Source organism: Solanum verrucosum, unplaced genomic scaffold, assembly GCF_900185275.1.
Source record: "Solanum verrucosum unplaced genomic scaffold, falcon-dt-bn FXZP01000047.1, whole genome shotgun sequence".
Lineage (NCBI taxonomy): Eukaryota > Viridiplantae > Streptophyta > Magnoliopsida > Solanales > Solanaceae > Solanum > Solanum verrucosum.
The window spans coordinates 759,354-779,551 of NW_026020155.1; the positions used below are offsets into that span (position 1 = coordinate 759,354).

Sequence of the window (20,198 nt, forward strand, 5' to 3'; positions counted from 1 at the left end):
AATTATAGTCATTTTTTAATTATATTTTTCAATACATTATATTCATTATATTGAAAAAGTGATATAGTACATCTATCCTTTTATTTTATTATTTCTTAAAATTTGTACAAACTTAATAATAGATAAATATTGTTGTATAGGAATAATAATTTACATTAAATCCAATATATTTTTCAATAGTTGTCACTAAATTAAAATACTCCATTTATTTTAATTTATGTGATACTTATTATTTTTTTGAAAGTCAAACAATTTATATGTTTATAAATTAAATAAAAAATATTATAAGCCATAATAATTAAAGATTCAAAATATTTGGGATGGATGAACTAATACTTATGTTTTTAGACCATATTAGTCTTTTCTCTCTATTTATATGTTGAGAGGAGAGTGCAACCACCATGGCAACTTTCTCTGTCTTCATAAAACGCAGCTGACATTAAAAACACAGACACACACTTCGCATTTCATATTCACTCCCTCTCACTTCACGCCAAATGCCTGCTCTTCCTATTTCTCTTCTTCTTCATTTTCTTCTTCTCTCTCATTCACATAACACACATTCTTGTACTAACTCTGCATCATAAACTCTACCCCACTTCCTTCTTCTTCTCCGGTCATATTGCTCTGAAACTCCACTTAGAGCTCTCTCCCGGCATTTATTTTTAGTTTCTCAAAAATAATGGAGGTGAGCGTGAAGATGAAATTCCCCTCACAAGCACTACTGTTGGCTCTATTGCTTGTTTTACCGATCGTTTTGGCTCTCACCGAAGAAGGTAACTATTTCTTTGAACATCTAGAAGCTGTTTTGTTGTTTTCTAGCTCCTCTGTTTTTCTAGCAGAAGGTAGTGTTTTGTGTGCTATCTAGGAAATACGAAAGTTATTGTTCGAATTTAGTTTTTATTTTCAGTTTCTGGAGCAGCATTCCATGCTATTTAACTCTGATAACGAAAAATCCGTGTTATTTAAGATATATTTAGGCTCCAGTTTATGGCATAACTACCGGAATACTAGTTGATGAAAACTGAAAATGGTTATATGACTGCTTGCGCAGGCAAAGCATTAATGTCGATCAAGGCATCGTTTAGCAACGTGGCAAACGTGTTGCTAGATTGGGATGATGTCCACGACGAGGATTTTTGCTCATGGCGAGGCGTGCTGTGTGGAAATTTATCCATTTCCGTCGTTGCCCTGTAGGTTTTCCATCCTTGTCTCCTAACTTTTACTGATACACCAGAACAAAGCAGTCTGATGACCTGCTAGCTATTGTATAGCACTTTGTTAATTTAGCTAAAATTTATACGTCTTTTATTTAAATTTGCCTTCTCTGCTTGCGAAGGAATCTGTCTAATCTTAACTTGGGCGGGGAAATTTCACCAGCCATTGGAGATTTGAAGAATCTAGAGACATTGTATGGTCCATGTTCTCTTTTACTGTTCTTGGTCCATTGACTGTTATTTTTCCGTGCTGATATTATATTCCAATGTTAATGACAGAGACCTTCAGGGAAATAAATTAACTGGTCAAGTCCCAGATGAAATTGGCAACTGCATTTCACTGATCTATCTGTAAACTGTTTTTAACCTATGCTTTTAATATCTTTTTCTTGCGTGTCAGTAAATTTAAAGTGTTCACACTAGTTGATTTGCTATTTTCTGCAGTGATTTGTCTGATAACTTGCTCTATGGAGATATACCTTTCTCAATTTCTAAGCTCAAGCAGCTAGAGTTATTGTGAGTTATTTAATCACGTTAAATTGATGTCTTCTCATATCTGATATGGTTATGATGAATTAATTCATATGTGGTACAGGAACCTGAAAAACAATCAGTTGTCTGGCCCAATCCCATCCACATTAACTCAAATCCCTAATCTAAAGACGCTGTGAGTTCCATGACTTTAGTTTATCTCACTCAAAATTTAGTCCAATATACATGATTAACTAATGGTTATTTGATGGTGAAGTGATCTGGCTCGAAACCAGCTCATTGGTGAGATACCAAGGTTGATCTATTGGAATGAAGTTCTGCAATACCTGTGAGTGCATGTTCCTGGTGTTTTGGAGGTTTTCCTTTTTGTTTGTGAAATTTACAATGTTATAATTACCTTCTGTTTTGCAGTGGCTTAAGAGGCAACATGTTGACAGGAACTTTGTCCCCTGATATGTGCCAGCTGACTGGTTTGTGGTATTTGTATGTGCTCTGCTACAAGTTGTCTATACGGAATGCTCTGTTGTCTGTTTGGTGTTATGTTTATTCTAACATTAGGAGTTTCATATTATTTCAGTGATGTGCGGGGCAATAACCTCAGTGGAATAATTCCAGATAATATTGGGAATTGTACAAGCTTTGAGATACTGTCAGTGTCCTCTCCTTGCTCTTGTAACATTAAGCTACGGTTTTTACTCCTACTGCTGCCCAATTATAACGAAGTCTTTTTTTTCGTGATTTCAGGGATATCTCATACAATCAGATAACTGGAGAAATTCCCTACAATATTGGATTTTTACAAGTGGCTACCTTGTTAGTGAATTCAACTTTTAAATGATTTTTAGCTGTTGTCATTTTTACCTTGTCTGTTCTGTTATGGGGTTCATTTCTATGAATTGTAAATGGTGATTGTGGTCCTTTCAACAGGTCTTTGCAAGGAAATAGGCTAACTGGGAAGATCCCAGAAGTGATTGGTCTAATGCAAGCTCTTGCTGTTCTGTGAGTATTCATACCACTACATATTTTTTTTTTTTATCAACTCCATTTCTTACTATTTACTACTTGCAAGTTAGAAGGTTTCATGATGTCTGTTTCCTCTGTAGGGACTTGAGTGAAAATGAGTTGGTGGGACCAATTCCTCCAATCTTTGGCAATTTATCCTACACTGGGAAGCTGTAAGTTTTCACCCCTATTTTAATGCATATACTTTTCTACGTGTGGCTCGTTTGTCTGATTCACTTGTACATTCAACAGGTACCTGCACGGCAACAAACTTACAGGGCCAATACCACCGGAACTAGGAAATATGTCTAAACTTAGTTACTTGTAAGAGGATTAATTCACAATTTCAGATGCATTATGCAGTCACCTTTTTTTTTGCTTTATGCATTGAGCTATCTTATTTACAGGCAATTAAATGACAATCAGCTAATGGGGCGAATTCCCTCCGAACTTGGCAAACTGGACCAGTTATTTGAATTGTGAGCCTTTTATTCTTGTAGTATATAAATCTGGTTCCATTTCTCTTAGAATATTGTGTTCTCAGCTTTCCTTTACCAGGAATCTTGCAAATAACAAGTTGGAGGGACCAATTCCTGAAAATATCAGCTCCTGCTCGGCATTGAATCAACTGTAAGATTGTTGCGTATCCTTTTGGAACTTCTTTTTTTCTCTTTCTCTTGCTATTTTCATTCATTCTGAGTCTAAACATATTTGTTTCTTTCTTTCAGTAATGTTCATGGCAACAACTTAAACGGGTCCATTCCTTCAGGGTTTAAGAATCTTGAGAGCCTGACGTATCTGTATGTTATATGCTTCTGGTTTTTCTAGTGATCATGATAATGATTTTGAATTTCTTTCATATGGTACAAACTCATTGGTGATATTTTGTTGATGTATACCTGGCAGAAATCTTTCAGCAAATAAATTTAAAGGTCACATACCCTCTCAACTAGGGCGAATCATCAACCTTGATACATTGTGAGTTCTTGACTGTCAAGGTCAATAAAATTTATTAGTTCAAGTGATTTCTTGTACTAAAACTTGTATTCTTTAGGGATCTCTCTGGCAATGAATTTTCTGGGTCTATCCCTGGTTCTATTGGAGATTTGGAGCATCTCCTCACACTGTAAGATATTAAACATTTTGATGTACAAGGAGTTTGTATCATATTAAGACTTGAACATAATCACAATATCATTGCACATTGTAGGAATCTGAGCAGCAATCATCTTGATGGACAAATTCCTGTAGAATTTGGCAATCTGAGAAGTATACAGACGATGTGAGTTTCTGCTGAGAGCTTTGGTTACACTGCCGTCAAAATGTGTACTTTTTAGTATACTGATTTTCTTGTTCTGAGATGGCTTCTATTCTTTCAGTGATATGTCATGCAACAAGATTTCTGGTGGCATCCCAAAAGAGCTGGGACAGCTGCAGACCATGATAACTCTGTAAGTACATTTAGTTTTTGTCAAGTAAATTGATGTAGTGTTTAATCAGTTGTCCTTAATATCAGTCAATTCTAATGAATTTTTGATTGGCTTTGTTTCTTTATGAAGTACTTTGACAGCTAACGATCTTAGTGGAGCAATCCCTGACCAATTGACCAATTGTTTCAGCCTAACTAGTTTGTGAGTTCATCTATCTTTGCCTTAACATCATAGACATTCTAATTCTTCCTACAGTTACTGATCTTATGCCATTTTCCTTTAGGAATATATCCTACAACAATTTTAGTGGTGTTGTTCCTCTTTCACGGAATTTCTCGCGGTTTGCACCTGACAGGTATTTTCCGTATAGAATGAAGCTTCATCATTATATATGAGCATTAGTACAAGTTAATGACCACCTTACTATGGTCATCAGCTTTTTGGGGAACCTATTTCTTTGTGGCAACTGGAAAGGCTCAATATGTGACCCCTATGCACCAAGGTCTAACGGTATGACTTCATTTTTGTGCATTGGTTAGTGAATCTTTTGGTATGCTAGAGTCATGTGCATTAAAATAACTTGTTACTTTTGCAGCCTTGTTCTCTAGAACAGCTGTTGTTTGCACAGCATTGGGTTTCATAGCACTCTTATCCATGGTTATAGTGGCAGTGTACAAGTCCAACCAACCACACCAGTTTCTGAAGGGGCCTAAGACCAATCAAGGTAAAAATTAGTACATGTCCATTCTGTTCTTTTGTTTTTCAGTACTTTCAGGTATTTATGTTAGCTTTTATCTTGTTTCCCTCTAATTCCCTAGGTTCCCCCAAACTTGTGGTTCTACACATGGATATGGCCATCCATACATATGATGACATTATGAGGATTACTGAGAACTTCAATGAGAAATTCATCATAGGATATGGTGCTTCCAGCACTGTATATAAATGTGTTTTGAAAGATTCCCGACCGATTGCCGTTAAGCGACTTTACACTACACATCCGCACAGCTTGCGAGAGTTTGAGACTGAACTGGAGACAATTGGAAGCATCAGGCATAGAAACCTTGTTAGCTTGCATGGTTACTCCCTTTCCCCTCATGGAAATCTCCTTTGTTACGACTACATGGAGAATGGTTCACTCTGGGATCTACTTCATGGTTAGTAACCCTCTTTTCCTTGTAATCTTTTATAAAGCATCTTCATGTAAGACGGTGTTGACTATAAGTTGATATTTATTACTGTTTTCCCTGTCGGAGAATGGTGCTATAAGCCAGGATTGATTTGAAAATGGCTAATTATCAACTGAATACATGTCATAGGGCCTTCCAAAAAGGTGAAGCTTGACTGGGAAACACGTCTGAGGATTGCTGTTGGTGCTGCTCAGGGTCTTGCTTATCTTCACCACGATTGCAACCCAAGAATCATCCACAGAGATGTGAAATCTTCAAACATTCTAGTTGATGAAAATTTTGAGGCTCATCTTTCTGATTTTGGGGTTGCAAAATGCATCCCTACTGCAAAAACTCATGCATCAACTTTGGTGTTGGGCACCATAGGTTACATTGACCCTGAGTATGCCAGGACTTCCAGGTTAACTGAAAAGTCAGACATCTACAGCTTTGGCATTGTTCTCCTAGAGCTTTTGACAGGAAAGAAACCGGTTGATAATGACTTGAACCTGCATCAGCTGGTATTATTCTCCTCTTATAGTCTACGTACGTTGTTACTTGTAAAAAAGATTTGACTCAGACTGGATATAGAAAAGAACCACTTATCTCAAATTTTCCTACCTTCCTCTAGCATTTGCGATGTTATCATTCCATCAAATGTCTTGTCTTTTAACTCCTGTATTATATTTGTTGTCTTTATAGAGTACTTTGATTTGTGTTACAGATAATGTCAAAGGCGGATGATAACACCGTGATGGATGCTATTGATCCTGAGGTATCTGTTACATGTATGGACTTGACGCACGTGAGGAAAACTTTTCAGCTTGCGTTGCTGTGCACAAAAAGATTTCCATGTGAGAGGCCAACGATGCATGAGGTTGCTAGGGTACTTGTTTCCTTGCTTCCTCCCCCGCCAACCAAACCTTGTTTGGACCCACCTCCCAAATCCATTGATTATACAAAGTTTGTGATTGGGAAAGGACTACCGCAAGTTCAGCAGGGTGATGATTCCTCCGAAGCACAGTGGCTTGTTAGATTTCAAGAAGCTATATCCAAAAACTCCCTTTGACTTGGGTTCGTAGACACTTCATATCAAATCAGAAGCGAATATGGAACATATATATGTTGGCCAAAGGATTTTTGATGTTAGAGATTTCTCCTATAAGATGGTTAGGTACACGGTAATAGCTTAGTGTATTTCACATTTGTAGATGGAATGTTTTATGGTGGATGAGATCCACAATAGGTTAGATCTACAACCAGTGCAGTTCAACTTAAATCTTTGTTGAGATCTATTTCCCTCTTGAACTAGATGTTTTTGTCCATGTATAGAACAGTGTAAGTTAATCACATTATGCTTAGCACGTATTCCAGGTTTTGCATCCGCCTTTATATTTCTCTGTTACACTACCTCTTCACAATTTTTTGCTTTCATGAATGACTAACAAATGGCAGTGGAGTTTGAACAATTATGGACACTTCGACATGCAATCTAGTTTCTTCATAATTGAAGATTTATATCGGTGCAAATCAAGTTTTACTGCTATATATAAAACTATCTTTAACAGTTAGATATTTAGCTGCACTGGTTCAATGGAACGAAGATGGTGAAGAATTGTTGAGCTAATACTATGTCTCACCGTAATATTTCTCAAATATGAGTGCAAGCAGTGTGTGCATAAACTTGTCATTATTTTGGACCAAAATGTATTGAAGTGCATGATCCAAAGTTTGGTAGTCTCACCATGCTATTTATCTGCATGCATGTTCCTCTGGATATCTACTTGTCTACTAGGGGTGGCAAAATCATATTAGAACTGTCCAACCCATTTAAGGTTGGATTGGTTGTTGATCCGCATATTTGATAGTTCAACTCAATCCATTTCAACTGATAAAAAATTGGGTTGATAGCTAATTCAAATTGGTTTTTGACAAATCTTGTCCAATATTTTTATAAATTATTTTTTTGATTTTATATTGTTATATATAGTAATAATAAAGAAAAAATAATTTTATTAGGTACTAAAAACAACAAATAAAACCATTACAACTAAATAAAAAATTGGGCAAATTGGGTTTTGACTCGTTACTAACCCGTTATCTAACCCTTTTTGACCCAAATAAATTTGGGTTGGGTTGGGTCTAGACCCATTGTCTTAACTCATTTTGATCCGTCCAAATTTAACCCAACCCGCTCAATTGTCACCCCGTGATATCTACTGCTCCTGCAAAATATTTCACCACACTTGCAACTTAATCCCATAGTAGGCATCCATCCTATTAAATCCCATTTCTTCCTGCAAACAAGCATGCACTTTTCTGGTTTCATTTTCAGATATCTTTTTGGATGAATCAATTGCATCCTTGGCAGTTTTTTCTTTCAAAAAAGCTTTTTAGCATTGAAAACAAAGATTGGCTGCTTGGGCGTCCATAGAAACCACAACCTCTTGCACATAACATTGGGTTTTCTGCTTTCTTCTTCTTTTTCTTTTTTTCTCCTTTGAAAGAAAAAATTATTTTGTGAATTTCGGTCTTTTTAAATTCCTTTGGTTATTATAATGTGTTGTTTTCTGATTTAGTAGTGATAGTGATGGGTTAAAATGTTTGGGGTTATGTATAGGAGATGAAGGTTGTAACAATCCTAATAAAGATCAAAGCCTTTCATAATATATGCCTCTCCTAATATCCGTTTGGTTTTAGTTTGGAATATTAATATTTGGAAATCATTGTGCAAATCTGATTAAATATGGGATAGGGTTAGATTCCTCACCTTGTAATCCCTCCCCAAGTTCTAATCTCTAAACAAAAAAAACGTTAGATCATGATCTAAAATTTAATAAAAATAAATGAGTCAAGCAATCTTGAATAACAAAAATTGCAACTATACACTATTTGGTAGTACTATTAATCAAAACAAATGACATGACTATACTAAAAGATAAAATTGAAAAACCCAAATAAAAAAGACTTGGAACATAACTAGCAATAATAGCGATTAAGCACCAAACACGTCTTAGATTCTATTCTCAAGTTTATCAACTTTGCATAAAGGATTCTCCTTTACCAAAGCCGCACGCCCTATCGACTTGAAATCCAATACACATGCATGTTCTTCTGGATATCTATGTTTCTTGCAAAATATTTCACCACACTTACAATTGAACCCTATCAATCCCACCTTCTTCATGCAAGCCATGCACTTTTGTGGTTTCTGTATATTCATCGAGTGATCATCTTTTTCAGCTATAATAGTAAGAGAAGATATCTTTTCGGATAAAATTGATACATCCTTTGCCATTTCTTCTTTCAGAAAAGCTTGATAACATTGGGAACAAAAGTTGTGATTGCTTGGGTTTCCATAGAAACCACAACGCCTTGCGCATAAAAGTGGGGTCATAGTCATTTTTGAGTGATTTTTTCTCTTTTGAGTCTTAGGTTATAATGTGATATGCAATTTAGTAGTGGTAGTGATGGATGTATAATGCTGTATTTGGTGTCATTATATATAGGAGAGGAAGCTTGTAATAATCCAAATAAAGATCAAATTAGGGCTTATGTAATATAATATTATAATATTCCTCTTGGCATTCCGCTTTTGTTTTGGTTTGGGAATGTAATATATTTGGAAATCCTTCTCATACACAATTTAGGTGTATAATGCTATATTTGGTGTTCTTTTTCTTTTTCTTTTTGCCTTTTATTTCTTCTTTGAACTCTTGAGTTGATATAAGTTAATACATTGGGTATTTAAAAGACTATACTCCCCTTCCTAGCACATGTATGTATACCTTGTAGATGTACATAACAGACCAAAAGGAATACACTATATTTGACTTGCTGTACAGTGCTAGCCACAAAAATTTGGTGTTGCAAGTCTTGAGGACAGTCTTTTATTTCCTATAGCTAAAGACATACATTTCCAGATAACTCTCGGATTAGGAAGATTGATCTACCTCCCATGAAACTTGCAGCAATTCAACAATCACGCGTATTTTTTCATCGGATTCCCAAGCTCCTGAGAGATCAATGTACAAGTTAGATCCAAAGATTAAAAAAAAAAAAAAAAGAAGAAGAAGAGAAACATACATCCATTGGTAGTACTAAGGCATGCGTAGACGTGCAAAAGCCAGATTAAAATCAAACTTAGTTTCAAACAAATGGCTCAAGCTGAGATGGGTCCAGCAATATGTTTAAGTATCCATTTATAAAACTCTATAAGTAAACAAAAGAAGCTCTAGCTTAAAAGGTCTATCTTGATGAGAAGTTCGTCTGTGGACTTTCTGTTTTCCTATTTATGAAACTCAAGCAATAGGATACCTGTTCATGCTGGAGTGAAGTCCAAACCTGTCATTGCCCCTCTCTGCCGCACACTGATTTGTCTTTCCAACACATTTCTGTATAATTGAAATAACAATCAGAAGAAGTTGCAGTCAACAGTTAAAAGAATCTAGCATCGTTCTATTCTTCATACCCGAAATTTAATCTGCAAACAATTTGGAGTATTCTCCTTCAACTCCTATACAACAAAAGTGGGTATTAGAAACAATTCATATGCATAATTAAAAAAAAAAAGTTTTTCTAGGAGTCCTCAGGGTCACCTTTGCTGAGGGATTCTTTTTTGGCTTAGACACTTCACATGTTTCCTTTTCAGATCTAAGGGACAACTAGGATTAAAAAGGAACCAAGATTAGAATATTTTTTAGCTGAGACATGAGTAAGTTGCTAATATATATATATATAAGTCTGATACATTCAGGCTACCGCATAACTGGTAGTATACACCATCAGAGGAATTCGATATGGCATGCATAATCATTTTGAAACTAGTACCTTATTAAACAGTTCAATTGGCGGATGCACCGAAAGTTTCTCATCAAGTATGGATTTGGATTCCTGTGATAATACACGAAAAATTTAAAAACAGGAAACAAGGAAAAGAACCAACTAACAAAGAGGATGAGACACGTTTAATGGAAAGTCCAGCAAAAGTATACAACGAAATCATGTGTTACCATTGAGTATGTACTTTCTTGTCCATTGTCTTCACCTATGCCATTATCTTCCCTACTTGGAAATATCTGTATGAAGACATGATCTTTAAGCATATACCACGTAGTCAAAGTCAAAAAGACCGAAACAGGCAAACATAAGTCAGCTAATATTCTACCTTGTTACATTTATGTGATCTTGACTTGAGGGATGTAACAGATTTTCCTGAATTCACAGCATTTTGAGTGTTTGGTCTGAGAAACAACCCAAAACAGTATAAGCACAAACTGGATTTGCTATACAAGAAGTGAACTTTGTGATGCTTTAGGTTAAATTATATATGGTGAACTAAGAAGGCGATGTTAACTTTATGATAAAATTCTACATGCTTCTACTCCAAGAGGAAATAGATGAATTTTGAATTTCTCATGAGATCTCTGAAAATAGTTGTGCAGTTTTATGCAAAATTAAGATCATAGTTTTGGTTTTGTTCTTTCACATATAGTTTACTCAATTGGTGAAGTAAAGAAGCCCATCCAACCTTTTAAAGTCCACTAAAGCATTTTGTGCGGCAGAATCGGCATTTAGAGAGTTAAATAACTGCAATAACCATAAAAGAAAAGGAAGAGTTAGCTTCCATCAACTGAAACATAGAAACTAAAGCTGCAGAACACATGCAAATGTTGCAATGATGATTAAGTCATAAACTTTAAGTGCATCAGTTAGTACAAAAAAATCAGAGCAAAAAAGAGCAAATATAACATCTAGCTTCATAAATTACATGTTTGTCCTCAAATATTTCCCTACAGCCTCTGTGTGATAGGGATAATGCTACAAAGACTGGATATGATTGCTAAATGGTTGTGGAATCAAATCATTATTGGCATTTCATAATTCCTTGTCAAGATTAGCTACACTTTATTAGAATTAGTGTCAAGTAGTTCATAAGGAGACATTTGTTTACTGTGATGTGGCCTAGCGGTTTGAAATTGGGAGTAAGACCATGGGAGACGAAGGTCAAATCTCAGTATAGGCAAAAAAGTTAAATGAGTTGCCCGGTAAAAGTACCGATGGCGGGATGCTGGTAAATAGTGGAATGATTGAGGTCAAGCGAATTAGTCAAGACCCCAATGCTAGTAAAAAGAGATAAGGAATCAGTTTACTCCCCAATCAAAGACTCCTATAAATAATGTATATCTGCACCAATTCATTCTACCTCACCAATTAGAGAATCTACACACAAACACCATTAGCATGGAACACCAGTGACTTTTCTAAACTTCCGATGATAGGAGAAAATATGAAAACACCCAGACTAACAGTCTTATGTAAGGTGAAGGTTGAGCATCACCACATCCAACTCAAGAACCTAAAGAACACACTAAGGAGATTGAGATTGGGAATGCACATGTTTTCTTTTCCAAGTTAGTAAGCTTAATTGATTATACATCAATGTGGAAAAAGGAGCAGTGGAAAAGCAGTGATTAATTACACGAAACTCAGGCAACGGAGCTCTAGTCTTTCTGAGAGGAGGTAATGTAGGAGTGTTGAGGATCTGCAGAAAGCACAAATAGACAAGGCTCAGATGAAAGATTATGTGGAGATTACTATTAAAATGTTTTCACAAGAGAGCACTACTCGGAATACCAACATTTCTGTTCAAGGACTGTGATTTAAGCATTTGGGTTTTGGCTTTCGTGATTTCACTTGAGTTTGAGTCCTTGTTGCACCTGAAACTTTTAATCAGAAAAACCAAAAAGCTGATTACCAACTGGTACTGGTAGCAGTTGTATACCAAGACTAAAAAGCCTACCTTCGCCTTTGTGCCCTCTGAAGAGTTTCCAGTTCAGGTTCTCTAGGAACAGTAACTTTAGATTTGGGATGTGCCGAGATAGAGATGGATGAGGTATCCTGCCAAAACAGAATAAAAGCTCTCAAACTGCAAATAATGATGCATAAGAAGTTCTTAAACATGATCTGTATATGAAACCACAACAAAGAATCCTTCAGATAGTACCTTCTTGGATATCTTGTGAGATAGTAGACGTTGATGCTTCAAGTGAGCAATCTGGTTTGCAAGATCAAATGAGGAATTAAAAATATTTCTAGCAGTTGACAGCTTTTAGGAATGGGAAATACTTTGTGAACATATCCTAGAGATAGAAAACTAACTTGAACACGTTAATTATGTACACAATTAAATCTAATGCCACTAAACCTATATTACTTGGAGATGAAAATCATGCCAATTTTTTAAAATCTTGAAGAGTAAATGCTACACCAAATGTCATACTAACTAATTTCCACTGTTTTCTCAGCATAAACTGCTCTTGTGCACTCAGTGAGGTAATTTCACCAGGTTAGTACCTATTGGCAAAATGGATACTGTTTTCACCTAAAACAAATTTTTATTATGTCTATTTCATAAAAATCAATGATCATATTCATTATCTGGAGATACATATGATGTTGAGCACCTTAATGTTGTTAGTGAAGTAAAATTGATAAAATAACTTTACATCCTTGTCTTTCTAACTTAGTTCTCCTTAGTTCATAGCTTGCCATAACTACAACTAGTACTTCCACATACTTTTTTTAAATAACTTAACTTCAAATACTAGTATTTTTTTTCAAATACCACTCAATCCATGTCCAAATGCCTAGTTAATTAAATACTTCTCTGGAATAGACGAAGTTCCAAAAGATCAAACAGTTAAGTCCTTTGGCAAATAGCATTAGTTCATAGAGAAGACACTGTCTCAAGATCTAAGAAGAGAGTACAAAAAGTACAAATAAGTCTTCTTATTTAAACATGACATACATCAATAAAAGAAAAAATTGCTATGGCAAGAGTAAGATGGATGAAACATTACACTGAAAGAGGGCAGAGAAATGAGGGTCAGTGCTGCTTAAGGAATACATGTGTGGAATACAAACTTAGAAGCCAACTAGAGTAAAACAAAATAATACTATCATCAAACAGTAACTGAATAACTTCATGCACCTTAAGTAGATAACCGATTTCTAGCTTTTGCCTTTTGGTAGCAATAATTTCGGATGCCAAAGAATTCGTTGAGCTTGTCACATCAGTCTTGTTAGATGCATTTTGAAACCTGGCAATTGAAGAAAGAGAAAATGAAAGAAAAAATTAAGAATTGTTTAAACTGGTTTCAGAAGTCAAGAGAGCCAACAAAGTGAAAGTGAACTGCAGAAACATACACGAGCCTGAACTACAACTTTTAAGTAATGTTGTCACTGAAGTAATCAGTGGTTTTTATGTATATATATAGATTTTGAATCCACTGAACACAAGACAAGAGGTTGGCTTAATGGTTTAGGGGTTTAAAATTTACTTGACGTTCCAAGGTCAAATCCTAGGCACTACATTTTTATTTTTCGACCCCCCTAAGCGAAAATGCTGAATTCGCCACTGCTGTCGTTGTAGTTTCTGAAAATTTCTGACATGAAGGAATGAAAAAGAAACTAAAATTTTCAAAATTATAACCTTCAAGAAAATAAAATAGAATATACATCTTTTACATACTTCTGTTTAGCCAAATGACTAGCCGTGGGCTTCATTAAAGTTGAACCTCTTGATGTTGAAGATCTTGGCTCTGGCTTTGTCTTGCAAATTTCACGAGTCGTTTGACCTTTGGATATAGTTCCTGAGGGGGTACAAGGGAAACCAGTTAAATACTGTTGAAGTTTTGCAAGCTGTATGTTGAAATTATTTTTTTGAACTCTTGCTAGTTAACCATGTGCATATATTATCTAATAACTACTGTTTAATCTACTGTCAACAGAGTACTGACACTAAGCCTAATAAAATCACTAAGACAGTTAATATAACTGCAAAATATAAACAGAAAAGAATGGTGAAGTGATAATTACAATAAGATAATAATTCGATTAACCATGAAACTACTAGCACTCGCCCTGCGTAAAGACTGATCTTGAATATGCACAATTCTTAGAAATTATTTCTTCTGCAAGTTAGGTTAAAGAAAGTCCACAGGTTAATTTAACTAAGCATCTCCGTGGAGTTTAGAGGAAAAATGAAATCAGAATATCAAGTTTTAGCTCAAATCTTGTGTTGTTACAGTGCACAAGTAAGTTAGCAACAAAACTTATTTAAGAGAACAAATAACAATTTAAGCACACAGACAACGAAAAGGCAAACTTTGAGTCAGTAGACCAGAGCTTCTCTTCTAATACTTGCAGATAGATCCATTAGATGAATGTTCTGATGTGAGTTAAAAAATGAGACCAGACACTTTTAAACTGCCAGCATACATACCTTTAGTTTTCGATTTGGAGGGCGAAACTTCAGAACCAACAGGAATGTATGAGTTGTTGCCTTTTGATTTTGCCATTTTCCCTTCTTGTAACCTTGAGCAACCATTTGAGTTTCCTGCTGTAATCTCTTTCCCCAGGTTTAACTTGATAATGAGAGCTAAGAAGTTACCAAATAAACAAGGAAAATAAAAAAGAAAGAGTGAATAAACCAATCAACCAGGATAAGCTGATCAAAAAATATATATAATAGCTGTCATAAAGATAAACTTATGAGGTCATAGTATGAAAATCCTTGTATGATAAAACATATGTGAAAGAGGACAAGGACGATGAACAAAAGGAATTCGAGAAGCCAAAGCTTTGTGCTTCCACCACAGGCATTGTATTATAAACTATCCATTTTATTTCTGCATTTCACAATCACCGAATCAGAAGAATTACATAGAACGAATTTACATTCCATCAACATTCTCAGATTAACTTCCTACTAGTCTAATAAGATGATTTCAAGGACAACAATCATCCAATCCAGTATAATAACATATCTAATCTAAACAAATAACCTTTCACAAACAGACGTCAACTCAAACGATTCGTGTTTCTCTATTGAAACACAAAATTTGCAACGCGAATTTTAATCATCAAACTCATACACAAAATCAACCAAAAAAAAGGAAACTCAGTTAAACACTCATGTAAATTGGTTTTTTTTTTTTTTTTTTATGTATGACTTACGAGAAGGCGGATAAGTGCTGGCCGTTTGAAACCATCGCTCGGCTTCCTCGGCTTCGGAAGTTGATTCCGGCCGGCAGAAATCATAGAACCTAGAGGCGTCAAACTCATATTCCGAGTCGATTTCGAATACGACGTCCGAACATTCTACAATGAAATCCTCCATTTCTTCATCCATTGATTCTATAAACTATTGATAAAGAGGAAGTTATGAAAGGAGAAATTGAGAGGAAATCATTGATCTCCTCCTGTGTTCACATGGTCCGTGAAAGAAATGGCGGACGTCGCGAGGGTTTCGAGCGTGAAAGCTTTTAATGCGAAAGTTAGAAATGATTGGAGGGCGAAATTATCTCGTGAATGCTTTGCGGAGAAGAGAGAAGCAAGATAGACAGGACGCGGTGATCATCCTTTTCTATAGATACTCACTCCATATACGTTGAGGCTTTGGAAAATGGGCTATCACCGATATTTCAAATTTTGCTGGTCCTATTTTTGGAAATTCTCACAAATTACCAAAACACCCTCATAAATTATTTTTTATTTTATTTAATAAATTAAGATAATTTTAGTATTAGTACATAACTACATTAAGGAATAGTAGTCAAATTTAGAGTTTTAAAATATCATAAATAAGGTTAATTTAGTAAAATCATTTCTAATAAATTTTCTTAAGGTACGTCTAAGTCAAAATAAACCAAACAATATGAAATAAAAGGAGTATCACCCCATCTCAATTTAGGTGGTACATTTTGAGAAAAAAAAATCAATTAATATTTTTTTAATTGTATATTTTAAACTATTAATTATTACTCTTATAGTTTATAGGAATATTACTTTTTATGTAGTTTTCATTTTTTTTAAAAAAACAACAACTTTAAAATTACATACTATAAATTATTGTCAAAATTCTGCTGTAAATTGGAATAGAGGAAGTAATATTTAATATTAGTACTACTTTATTTTCTTTTCATTTTCGTTCTCCTTTTTTCTCTTTTTTTTTTTTGTTTGCCATAATTTCTCACATTGATCTTTAAAGTACAATTCGAATGGAAATAAGATCAAGAGGTTGATCCCTCTTGCCACTTGGCTCAATTTCAGTTCTTTTTTTTTAGTTTTTTAAATGATACGAAAATACTTGCAAATTGACAAAAAAAGTATTATGGCGTCGTTTGATAGAGTGTATAAGAATAATGCAAAATAAAGTAAATTAGTAATGCATGTATTAGTTATGCTTGCATTAATTATACATAAATTATTTGTATGCATTGTTTGGTTTGATGCATTGAAAATGACATGCATGCATTGCATTAAAAAAATTACTACTCCCTCCGTCCCTTTTTAGTTGTCCACTTTAGAAATGGCACACAGATTAAGGCAACAATGATTAGCACAGTGAAGTTACAATTTTACCCTTATGACAACTTTCCACTTCAAAATTACAACCACTTATTTGAATTAAAGTGAAATAAATTGGAGGGAAACAACATACACTTTTACAATTTTCAAGAAGTGTAAATAAGGGTATAATAGGAAAAAATTTGTTGTCCTTTCTTGATTTGTCAAAATGGACAACTAAATAGGGACAACTAAAAAAGGAAATATGGACAAGTAAATAGGGACGGAGGGAGTATTTACAAAGATACCCTCTATTATTATAGTGGAAAAAATGTAAAAAAGGTTTTAAGGGACAATTGGATCTAATCATGCTAATGCATGCATTAAAACTATTGCATTGTTAATACCTTGAAATTCATGGTATTAATACACATCTTAATAAAAAATTAGTTATGCATAGGTTAGAAAAGAATATCAAACAAGGTACTAATTAATGATACACAAAGCTAATGCATATATTATTTTTTCTAATACCCTCTACCAAACAATCACGTATAAAATACATTATAAAATCTCAAGGAAAGAGGAGGAGAACTTATTCCCACGAAATATGTATATCAAATTAGATATGTTAAAACTTAAAGTAAGAATAAACATATAATTCAATTATAATTAAATAATAAACATATGGATGTATATATAAAACATACTAATATATATTTATCAATTTGACATAAATAATAAAGGACACCGGCCATATCACCAACTAGCTTTATGGACTCGTATGTAAAGGGATTTGCTCAACAAATTAGTACTCCCTCTGTCCCATTTTATGTGACACCATTTCCTTTTTAATCAGTCCCAAAAAAATGTCACATTTTCTTATATGGTAAGTTTATAAAGGTATAATTCCTCTTTTATCCTTGTTGGTCCCACTTAATCTTAAAATAATACTCCAATACATTTATGAGGAGAGAGAAAAAAGAGTCTACTTTTTAAAGGGCAATTTGGTAAACATTTCAAAGTCTTCATTTATTTCTTAAACTCCATGCCTGGTCAAATGTTGCCACATAAAATGGGACGGAGGGAGTATAAAATTAGTGCCATGATATTTAAAATATTGGCATTGAGTTGGATTTCAAATTACTTACTTCAATCCCATTATCTACAGAGGCGAGACAGCAGAGACAGAAGAAGTGCCATTTGACACCATGAAACCAACACAAATATATACAAAGGACAAATTATAAGGACTAAATTAATCAAAATGTCAGAATTTACTAATCTCCCAATAGTTGTCTTTGGGATAGAGTCAAAATTTTATCATAATTATTAGCAATAACCTTTCAAGATTATTCAAATTTTGGAGTCATGTCAAAGAGTCCATTGTGATAATTCGTATTTGAAGAATACAATATACGTGGTAGATGAAAATTATGAGGAGTCTGCGGCTAGGGATGGCAATGGGGAGGGGCGGATGCGGGGCGGGGTGGGTTTAAGGTTGTGTGGGGCAGGTGGGATGCGGGGCGGGTTGAAGTGGGTTTTCTTAAAATTAATGTGGGACGGGGCGGGTTGCGGGTATATGTGATTTTATGTGGGTTCAAATTTTATTTTAACTTTTTACATGTTATAAGAGTGATAAATAATTATTTATTAAGATAATTTATATAAATCTACTAAAATATTCGAGATAATATATGAAAATGGTTCAATAAAAAATAATATAATTTCTTACATGTTTTCCAATTGACCCCTCAAAATAAATTTTTAAGTCACTATCCTATTAAATTAATAAAACTTAATGAAAAAAAGAATTTATTGTTATGAATTTTATTTTTAGTATCAAACTTAATTAGAAAAAGAAAATATTAAAAAAGTTATGTGGGGCGGGGTGGGTTGAAAATGAAAAAAATTGTTATGCGGGAAGGATAAAAAAAATTTGCGGGTTAAGCTCAACCCGCCCCACCCCACCCCGCACCGCCCCATTGCCATCCCTATCTGTGGTAGATGTTTTTACCGTGGGTACGATCTATATGGACACATTACTCTCTCAGTCTCCAATTCAACTTATGAGATTACATTAGGTATTAGTGAGTATATTGTAGATTACAGTTGAAAAAAAAAAGAACAAACATGAATAAAGAAATATTAATGCTGAAATATGGATATCTTGCTTTTTTTAAAAATGATTCAAGTCCATTACACTATAATCTACGGTATAACTCTTGACTTGTTCCCTTTCCATGATACAACAGTCCAACAACATCGTATAATTCAAATAACTCTGATTTAGTTGAAGAGTCCAAAGCTCCACCTGAAAAACATTTTCGTTTAACATAAAGAAGAAAATATTCTTTATACAAGTATAGGATTCCTTCCACAAATAAAATGTCAAGAATGTGGATAGTCATTTGAGGAATAGTGGGATAACTACTACTATCTCCGTTCACTTTTAATTGTCATAATTTTTTTTTAGAGTCAAACGATAATAACTTTGACTAACATTTTACGATGTATTTTTCATCATATTAATATTCAAAACAATGAAATTTATAGTATTTTTCGTATAGTTTTTGAATATCTAAATTTTTTGTTTAAAATATCGAATTAATATAATCTAATTTAATTTTAAAAATTAGTCAAATTGATTTCTAAAAAGTGCAACATAACAATTAAAAATGAACCGTGAGAGTAAAGATATAATGAGGAAAATATGTCATGGACATAATTTTTTTCACTTTATGCCTATTAATTGTCATATACATTTAATATTTTAATTTCTAATATTAAAATGCAGAATAACACCAAAATTAGGTATATATGTATGTTATTATATTAATATTATCACGTTAAAGTCCGTGCACTTCTTGTTTTTCTTCGTCCGGTTAAATCATAACTTTAATTTGCATTACTCTTGTTAATTAAAACCAGAACTACTATTTATTCTTGATCTTTTCGTACACTGCATAGTTTTTTTAATTTATTCTTGCAATGATAAAATGCAATATAAAAATGTGGTGATACCGCTAACTCTGCTTGGAAATGCCAACTATTTTAATTAATTAACCTTTTGAAGTTTGAACATATTTAGCTTGGCATCATGTACATACACATGTAATACTACAATGATACATGATTATTTTATTATCTTTCAAAATGTATTAGGTGATTTATATTGATCGATAACATTTAATAAGGGTGTGCGACCTATTGATCGAATGCCATGAATTAAGAATCATGAATAAGGTTTGAACTACAAATCCTAGAAAAGGAAAAAAATATGATTTCTTCTGTTAGCTTGATTGAGACACTATTATAATAATTATTTTTTTACAAAACACGTTCATATAAATTTATTGGAAAGAACTTCCTCAAAAGGTAGAAGAATACTATGAGAATGAGCAGCAAAACACTAGGCTATATTATATTTAGATGCATGCATCTATAGACATTAATTAATCAATAAAATTAATAGCTACCACTTTAGTAGGCTTTTGTAACAAATTGCCAAAAATCAAACTGTACTAAGTTTGAAA

The 20,198-nt window shown here is 33.9% G+C and overlaps 2 protein-coding genes across 2 annotated transcripts; one reads left to right on the forward strand and one right to left on the reverse strand.

The window, feature by feature from the left end:
• Positions 1 to 402: 402 nt before the first annotated feature.
• Positions 403 to 6,651, forward strand: LOC125828246 (LRR receptor-like serine/threonine-protein kinase ERL1). The gene is made up of 27 exons (XM_049507561.1): positions 403 to 776; positions 1,055 to 1,193; positions 1,340 to 1,411; positions 1,497 to 1,568; positions 1,662 to 1,733; positions 1,813 to 1,884; positions 1,966 to 2,037; positions 2,121 to 2,192; positions 2,287 to 2,358; positions 2,454 to 2,522; positions 2,637 to 2,708; positions 2,813 to 2,884; positions 2,964 to 3,035; positions 3,119 to 3,190; positions 3,270 to 3,341; positions 3,440 to 3,511; positions 3,618 to 3,689; positions 3,766 to 3,837; positions 3,922 to 3,993; positions 4,091 to 4,162; positions 4,271 to 4,342; positions 4,425 to 4,496; positions 4,578 to 4,651; positions 4,737 to 4,865; positions 4,960 to 5,298; positions 5,461 to 5,831; positions 6,035 to 6,651. Exons 1-27 carry the CDS (start codon positions 683 to 685, stop codon positions 6,377 to 6,379), a joined length of 2,928 nt encoding a protein of 975 aa, XP_049363518.1. The 5' UTR covers positions 403 to 682; the 3' UTR covers positions 6,380 to 6,651.
• A 2,759-nt stretch (positions 6,652 to 9,410) lies between these two features.
• On the reverse strand, positions 9,411 to 15,669 carry LOC125828260 (protein TPX2-like). Its single transcript, XM_049507573.1, has 16 exons — positions 15,331 to 15,669; positions 14,597 to 14,752; positions 13,844 to 13,964; positions 13,304 to 13,412; positions 12,317 to 12,367; positions 12,113 to 12,210; positions 11,951 to 12,029; positions 11,792 to 11,854; positions 10,841 to 10,899; positions 10,478 to 10,553; positions 10,323 to 10,388; positions 10,141 to 10,203; positions 9,909 to 9,974; positions 9,782 to 9,826; positions 9,628 to 9,704; positions 9,411 to 9,477 (listed from the first exon to the last, which is right to left on the reverse strand). The coding sequence occupies exons 1-16, from the start codon at positions 15,503 to 15,505 to the stop codon at positions 9,411 to 9,413; spliced, it is 1,371 nt and encodes a 456-aa protein (XP_049363530.1). The 5' UTR covers positions 15,506 to 15,669.
• Positions 15,670 to 20,198: the final 4,529 nt, after the last annotated feature.